This window comes from Metarhizium robertsii (genome assembly GCF_000187425.2).
Source record: "Metarhizium robertsii ARSEF 23 chromosome Unknown MAA_Scf_12, whole genome shotgun sequence".
In the NCBI taxonomy this organism is placed as follows: Eukaryota; Fungi; Ascomycota; class Sordariomycetes; order Hypocreales; family Clavicipitaceae; genus Metarhizium; species Metarhizium robertsii.
In genome coordinates this window covers 104,931-113,588 of record NW_011942152.1, presented here as the reverse complement: position 1 = coordinate 113,588, position 8,658 = coordinate 104,931, and the positions used below count along the sequence as shown (strand labels likewise).

The 8,658-nt window shown below is 51.0% G+C and overlaps 1 protein-coding gene across 1 annotated transcript; it reads left to right on the top strand.

Annotated features, from left to right (window-relative positions):
* Positions 1 to 2,351: 2,351 nt before the first annotated feature.
* On the top strand, positions 2,352 to 2,917 carry MAA_11652 (Peptidase M43, pregnancy-associated plasma-A; the record flags this gene model as incomplete). Its single annotated transcript, XM_011412567.1, has 2 exons — positions 2,352 to 2,366; positions 2,420 to 2,917. The coding sequence occupies 2 exons, from the start codon at positions 2,352 to 2,354 to the stop codon at positions 2,915 to 2,917; spliced, it is 513 nt and encodes a 170-aa protein (XP_011410869.1).
* Positions 2,918 to 8,658: the final 5,741 nt, after the last annotated feature.

Sequence of the window (8,658 nt, the reverse complement as noted above, 5' to 3'; positions counted from 1 at the left end):
AAAGCTCAAGAACGCCAGGGTTGGCGTCTACTGAGAGGCGGCCAAAAGGTGGTTTGACAGGTTAGACGTTTGATCGGTAAAAGTCCAAGCTGACCGCCAAGACGACACGGACCCACGAGTGTAGCCAGACGATCGAATTTTCTGCATCCTTTTCCGAACCCTCGCCTACGCCCCCCCTGCCCTGAATTACAGTGGACGCAAAATGGAGTAAAGCACGGTCGCATGCTCTACGGTGGAAGAAGCCAGCACTAGGTAGTGGAGATGTCCTGTGCGGTTCCCTGGAAAAGATCAGGCCAGGCAACATCAGGGCTGTCCCTGCCAAAGCACGGACAATCACCTTCATGACCAGGCCGGCTCCATAACGTCTCGTACCATGTTCCCCTCTGACAGGGGCAGCTTTACTTGTGTTGGACGACGAAGCAAGTCGGCTACTATCGCTCGTTATTTCCTCTCTTCATCTGCAGCAAGCAAATCTAATAAATTGATGGTTGGTAGGCCGTATTAGGTAGGTTTTTGGCACGTTGCTACTTGCCACCTGTTCTCTGACAAGATCCAGTCACAGCCGTTTCCGTGCTGTGTCCTCCGGGCTCCAGGCTTCGGCTCCGCAATCTAGCTTGCGATAACGACATCCCCAACATCCCCAGACGGAATTGCGAGTCGCCCGACTTGGTCAGTCATGGCTGCCTAGTTCCTGGCGAATCGCAATCTGGCACCGAATAGTCAAGGTTGAGCCCCGCGGGGCGAGCCAACAATGCAGTCTTCTTCCGGCCGGAACCTTGCGGAATGGCTACCGTCTTTGATGCCCCACGCGCCCCCAGTCCATGTTGCCGGTAGCCGCGCTTGACAACCCATCCCCAGGCCATCCATCATATGACATATGACCAACCGCTGGCCGGAGTGGCCCTTCCACACCGAATGCTACAATGCACGAAATGATGGTACGAGCAAGACTGTGAATGGCTCGTTTAGCGGAGGGCTGCAGGACTAGGTGAAGCAGCCTGAACTGAGTGACTATTGACTGGTGACTGAGTGGTGGGAGCAGGTGGGAGAGACCCTTCAAAGGCCCCGTCAGACGTCCTTGTTCAGCGTCGGCTGTCACGGCGGCGGTCTCAAGCAAGGTAGCATTTGCATGCACGGCGCATGGCAATGCAAAAGCCTGAGCCAGCAGCTGAGCTAGTCGCGCTTACAAATAGCAATTCATGCATCAAAAGAAAATCTTCAATACATGCAGCAAACAGGAAAGCGAGGCGATACCGTATCGCTACGGCTGCCTGTCAGGAAGTTCTTGCTTGGACTCTCTGCATAGCCTCGTTTTCTCCCCCGCTTTTAACAGGGCTAGCATTAGCATTAGCGCCGTACGCCTCCTACGTCTGTGCAAGACAAGGCTGGAGACATGGTGTCCATCGTGAGCCCTCTCTGTTGGGTGTGAACTCGGAGCTGTGATGCCCCTCCATAAGGCGCACTTCGCCCAGCAAAATGGACGAGTTAGACAACTAGACCAGGGACGTTCCGTTGAGGCTTCCTTGCGCCTCGAGTGTGTAAGAAGAGACCGAGCCATCGTCTCGACGTCTCGTCGGCCAGTGTGTAAGTAAGTATGACCAGCGTGCTGCAGGCGGCACTGAGAACAAGTCCATAGTGCCAAGCTGACGAACCCAAAACTGTCTTTGTCGCCGAGTGATGTAGACCGTTACGCTATGCCGGATTCGAGCCAAATGATTATCCTAGCTCGCGGATCGGGGCCATTAGGTCATCCTTGTTCCAACATCTCTCTGTCGACATGCCTAGTGTTTGTCTACCAGCTGTTAGATAGACTTTGTGCTTTGGAATGTCGACGTCTATCTGTACGAAACACACTTCCGGCGAGCGAGCCACTCAAAGACGAAGCAGCATGGGCAGGCAGACATTGGCAAGCCGCGGCCAGTGCAACTCCGACGTTTGCTCTGGAGTGATGTACCGCCGCCTTCCGCCAGAATGCTTGATCTGCAACGCCTTGGGATGAGAAAGGCTTCGACGGTTTAATCCACGTCCACGCACCACGGCGAACAGAACTTCTACAGTCACACCAACAGAGCATTGTCCCGATACTCTGGTTCAACAATCCGCCCCATCCCGGACGGCAGCAAGACGGGCGATATGATGCGGTACAGCGGTATCCTTTTTTCTATTGCATCCATCAGTCCCATGTCTGGCCCAGGTGCTCTCCAGGTGCTCTGTTGGTTGTGCCTCGTGCATGGCGCCGCCCGCAGAAGTTGTAGCCTGGCAGGATATATGTCGATGGCTGCCCTTGTTTGAGTGTTGCTGAAGTCATCACCACAACACCCTCTCGGATTAGCGGCCCAAGTTTACACGAGATGAATAAACAAGCTGTGAGATATCCTATGCACACCATAGCTGCTCTGGTCTAACATCGCCCCTCCAGATATTGCCCCAGGAGCATGGTCTCTCCACCGTGGATGCGAACACCGGATTTGTGCCTATGGACACCTGCCAAGGTGAACCAATCCACCATGAAGGTCTTCATGTCCAGAGCATGTACTCCGGACTGATCCGAGACTGGGCGTCCGGAGCCTCTCAGCCAGCCCATATCCCATTCCAGCCTTCGACACCCTCTATGGGCATTCAATACGGCGGCCTGCACCATAGTCAGCGGACCTGCGTCCCTCAGCAGATGCATAACGGCTTTGAACAGGATAGCGGAACCGACGGAGGCCGTTTCGACGAACCCATTGCGTCTGATGTATTGGTGGGAAGCCCACCAAACCATCTACATGGAGCCGACAGCAACTCTCTACTTTCGTATAGTCTCCCACCCGATATCAACCCGGCTACGGTCTACAACTCTTCGACCAGCCCGGCATCGTACGCGCCCGGGACTACAGATCCAAATCGGCTACCGCCTAATCAGGCTTCTGTGTAAGTAAAGGCGACGACGGAACTAAGCTAACATTAGTACTATTGGGATGGCATGCTATATCGCTGCGCTTTTATTCATCCCAAGACCCTAAAACTATGCTCAAACCCTTCCTCTACCGGGATGCGGTCGTTAGCCATTTCGACGAGTATGTTGATATGTTTGCAATCAAGGGAATCTCGGAACTAACGAATGTGACAGGCACTTACAAAAACTTCCTTGCCCAGTCTGCGATAAAGTTCTCAAAAAAATACATACATTTCGAAAGCATTGTAAACTTCACGACGAGAAGGGGATCACGGAGACAGGTGTTTATAGAGGAAAAGAAAGGTCTGGCGGCGAGGACCCGAGTGCAGTATTTTGCTGAGCTGTGAGTTTTGCAAAACAATCACGACAGTAGAACATAGCCTCATGGCACTATGAACCACTTTCACGTAACTAATGGCAATTTCTCTCCCAATTTCAAAATCTCGGATCTCGGCTTTGGTTAACATGCACGCTTCAGATGTACGATTCAGAGACTGTGTCGCAGCCATTGTACAGGCAGCTTCACGGACCTGATAGGAGGGGCGATGGGAAGTGCAAGTCACGGTTTCGGTAATGGTGGGATACATGAAATAGGACGACCTCGGTCCGACCAAATTGGCAACTGACTGGCTTGAGTTGGGAAAGTGGCCGTTGTGCTATTCGTGAAGCAGTTTTCTGTAATCACCCGGGACGTAAACAATCTCACACGAATTCCAGAATATGGGATCCTGGGTCTCGATTGTGTACTTCACCATGGCACCATACACGAGCGGCGACAGCCACCACCCAGGGAGCTGTTGTGCAAGTCACGCATTCGGCAGTGCCAGTGGGCTGTGGCCCGTATAGACAACTTCAACGATAGGGGATGCTAGTGACAGAGGTATTAGAGTCGGAGTCGGATGACTCTCAGCGTTGTCCGCAGCAGGCTCCGTCTCAGTCTGGGCCACATTCGGCACATACAATTCAATTGTAGCTTCGGCAGGCTTGGGTAGTGGTTCACAAGGAGTCTTCTTCTTTCGCTTCGGGTTTCTTTGTTTGGAGGTGAGTCCCACACGTGGCCCTGTGTGTTTGGGCATCGCAAAACAAGTATTGTGTCGCACTGAGGATCTAATTCGAACCGTTGGCTGTGCATTACTAAACTATGTAGTGAGCACCAAAAAAATACGGATTTTTGAGAACAAAATCCTCGATTATACAACACAAATGGCAGTTTCAGGAGTTCGTCATCGGATGTAATTGTAAAAGATGGATGGAATGTCTATTTTCGTGATTTATCTCCTTGACTGCGAAATTATTGCGTTTTAAGCAAACCAATCAGATGGCTAGAACACTAACAAGTACAAAATGGTACATAACGAATCTGTTACCTACATGATGACAGCCACACCCTGAGAATGTACCTGAATGTCAAAAGCGGGGCTGCAAAAAAGGTAATAACTTCGCAGTCAAGGAGATAGGGTTAAGCCACACAGCGACGGTGAAGTTGGGCCCGCTGGCGCGGGCTTGGCGCATCGTTCACATTCCTAGGAAAGGGTTAACAACACACTCAAGCGCCACCACCACGCGCCGCTGATGTCTGGATCCCCGCGCGTCCTTGCATAAATGTCACGAATGCACCCCACATGAGCTCTCAACTGCCTCGAACCCTGTGCTCTTTACTTTTGTGCTACTGTATTTTACAAGGAAGTTATGAGAGTCCTAAACACATTTACTCTTGATATGTTAGCTTTGAAACCATGGATGATGCGCTGCCGCCCGTTTTGGATGCATTTGTGAGACGGCATTTGACCCTGGAAGAGATCGACGAGATCCGACATCAGTTCTCACGGCCTTAATCACTGATCGTCAAGTCCTGTGGACCGGAATGACCCGAGAAGCTGCACAGCGCTGGGCTGATAAGCACAATATGCAAACCTTGACGACAGCGATGGGACCGTTGATGAGTCACAATGAAGTTAGCGCAAGTGGAACCAAACTTAGAAGTCGATCCACGAGGTATATTCATGGAGCTTCTGCCATCTTTGCGTGGTGCATCAGCTATGGTAAAATGGTTACTGTGTTGTCGAATCCCCCTCCAGTTCGGTTTCATCCCTCAGGGGCGACAAGCTTCCAAATTATCGAAGAACCTATAATTACTGGAAGAGTCGGCAGCCATGCTGTTGCAAGAATCGACGTTGTACATCCAGCTATTTCGGCGGCTGCTGAGTTTCGATATGAATTCTGGCCTCGTGACGACGTTTCGAGGTGGATCACTACCTTCGGTCATCTCAAAATAACTGTGAAATGGCGTCCGGTCAAACGTGCCCAACTGTATTTAAATGATGGAGCCAAGTACATTGATAAGTCAACTGAGAGCTTGACAGCGCGACCACTACTCCAAAAACAATTCGCGCAGAACAACGCATCCACGGGCGATATGAAGCTTCATGAGCTGCAACAAAAACAATTAAATCTCAACAACGAGGTGACGGAAAAACGAGAGCGTCTACACAGGAAGAACGTGAACGAGGTCGCCAGGCTCCAAAGTGACTTTCGAAATGCAAGGAATGGGCTGCCCAAGAAGGCCAAAAAGCGACAGGAGCTCCATGGTGAGGAGGTTAGAAGTTTGAAAGCCCTCAAAACACAGCAAAAGGTCGAAAGAATGCGACTTGAAACTGAAGAAAGGACAGCAAGACTGCATCTTCGAGAAGAACGGAGAGCAGCGAATGCTGAACTTCGTTGTTGCCGCACGGTTGGCCAACAAACCCATTCAGGCGACTTGAGCCAGCAAGTCAGGCCTTTCCATGGAAAAATAAGGAGCACGGGGCTCAAAAGTGGTAGAATGAGACCGCTCGGACCAAGAGATATTGCTGTTACCGAGCAGTCGTTGGAGCATCAAAAGACTCAAACCACGAATCAGCAACACTGTCGAGCCCGACCTTTTTGGTCTTTCAGTTTCTTTCTACGGGCAGGCGCGGAATTGGCAAAACATATGCGCAGACTGATCCAATTCTTTCGCCGGCAAAGGTTCGGTAGCCCTTTGGCAGATCGGCAGGCAGATCTGGCAGCTCTCAATTGTTAACAATGCTGGTTGCAAGTCTTAGATGCTTAATGAGGGGGTCAAAGTAAAAACATGATATCGTTATTGTTCCTATGTGTCACAAAGTGAACGAGATCACGAATGACAATTGTGAGGTTGTGTAAACTAATGTATCAATCAATAGTCGGCCAGACGGATGGTGATGTATCGTGCTGTGGAGCAAAACAGGTGACAAACAGATCTCTCCATCTTTCAAAGCACCCTAAAAATCCCCCCCCAAAATGCACACCAAACCTCCAGACCACCGAGTTGATTGCTGAAGAACTGTGCTTTTCGCCAAAGATAAATCGGACCAAAGCCGATCCAACTTAGGTTTATGCTCTTTCAAGTCTGTGCTCCGCTCCAAAGCATCTTCACTCCTAGAGGTGTGCATATTCGCGGCCGGCCTTGGCGTTTTCCCCAGGTTATGCTACCATCGCAGCTCGACGATGTCTCAAAACACAATCTGACCGCTCGTTTATTGCTACTCTCTGCCACGGGCGTCCGCGTATCATGCTGAAAAGAGCCTCGATCGATTTCTCCAGATCATGAGCCTGCCTAACTCCTAGTCACCAGTGACCTACCACTCTCACCTGGCTTTGCGACCATCCACAAGGGCGTGTGGTCCATATCACACAGTCTATCTTTCACCGCTTATTCCATTTTGTTTGCAGCTACAAGACATGCAGCGAGGGAAGAGAAGAAATCGCTGCGTGCCGCAGCCTTCCGGTGCCATATAAATCGGCCACATCTGTCTTCCATGTCTTGCGAATCCTCAACTTCAAATGGGATCATGTCGGCACTAAAAACCGCTCGCCGTCCTATACCACACTTTCTTCCGGCATACAGTCGGACTGACTGGTCCTTTCTTTAGTACCGCTCAGAGTGCCTCCATGGGTTATGGCGCTACAACTGTCACAACATGGTTCATCAACGTTTGGGCTGGGGCTCGTTTCATCTGTGTTCCGCTGTGACGTTCAACGATAATGACGGAAGGAGCCCGCGTGAAAGGTGCTACACAAGCTTAACACGGTTATGTTAGGGCCCAACCACGACATATCTTAGGCAAGTCCTTATTCAAGAGACTGCCGAAATACTTCTGTAGCCTCACGTCCAAGCTGGTTCTGTGTCGCTGCAGAAGTACAGGCATAGGATAAATGCTCCAACCACTGAACTTGCTGTTGTGATACACTTTGCAAAACGGCTGCTCTATGTTCACAATCCGGCACCGTCGAATCTTTTTGGGACTTCCGGGCTCAGAGTTTTGTTGGGCCAAAAGAGGAGAACCAGGGCGAGAGATTTTGCATAGAGATGACCAAACAATCATGTCAACGTGGCGTGACAGAGCACGGGACGCGCTCAAGGAAGCCGAGTATCAGTCCATGCGGTCTTATGGATACTCTGGTGAGTCGTCTTTCTTGCGGCTCCTTCGCGCGCGTGCTCAGTTGTGGCACAGAGGCAGCATCCGGTGCCATGTATGCATGATGTACGAATGGAGCGAGGCCTGCTACCTGCATGACATGACGACGTGTACCCTACGGAAGGAATTGAGACTTGCAAATACTCTGTTGACTGAGTGGGAAGGGCTGGCTGGAGCTGATGGTGGTGCAAGGGAACAATGCGACTTATGCAGATTTCCCATAAGCGTCTGTCGGTTGGGCCATGGCTACAATGACGACTGGGCCTCAAGCAACGGGCTGGAGTGCGAGGGAGTCACGGTCATAACGCGAGTGGTAGCAGCGCTGATGACTGTGGCGGATGGCTCAATAGGAGACGGTGTGGTGGAAGATGACGAGATAGCCAGCTATGTTACCTATGAGAAGTTCTCTCGGGAATGATTGGCGGAACAGATTGACACGCGGTGGCGAGATGCCCCGAATTGCCAACATGTTCCAAAGGCTGCCTAGACGACTTTGAAGGCCTGCGCCAGGCAGGGCAGCAGTATAGTAATTGCTGTTGCCTCGTAGACAATATCATACCGCGCTTGCTTTGAATGAGCAACCTGATCTTGACATCCTCATATAAATATTATGACGATTAGGATGTTGGGTCTCTAACCAAGTTTTGAAAGTGGCTATTCACCAGATCAGATGGTGCGGGGGAAGTTGCCAATTCATCCACAATACGGCTGCGGGAGTTGTTATATGGTCGTCAATGCAGAAGTATATTCAAGATACTTGATGTTTACATATGTTAACTAGTAATCATCCCAAATACGCTTGTCTAGTACATGTCAACCCGCGCAGAACAATTCGAGAACAAAGGCAAAAATGCAGTCTTTAACAACTTCTTCGACGCATTCTGGGGGAAATACAGTCTCCCATGAGCTAAGCAATGGGTGCGGTGTGGGACCCTGACTGAACCCGGGGGGCGAAGCGAAATCTCTGGGCTTGACAGCCGTCTTTCAACCCACCGTAGCTTTGATGCTGCCTCCAAGCCAAAACACCAAAATCTGCTCGAATCTCGCCGCCTCTCGGCTCAAGCACCAAACACAACCATGGCGGACGCTGCGCCCACGATTCCGTCCCTCAAGGGATCATTCATCAACGCCCAAACAAACATCCTCTCCCGGCCCCTTGTACCGTCCCGTATATGGCGTCGGAACAACAACGCGTCAAGCACTCCCATTCCTTCGCGGGTTCTCGACGACGTCCTCTTCAAC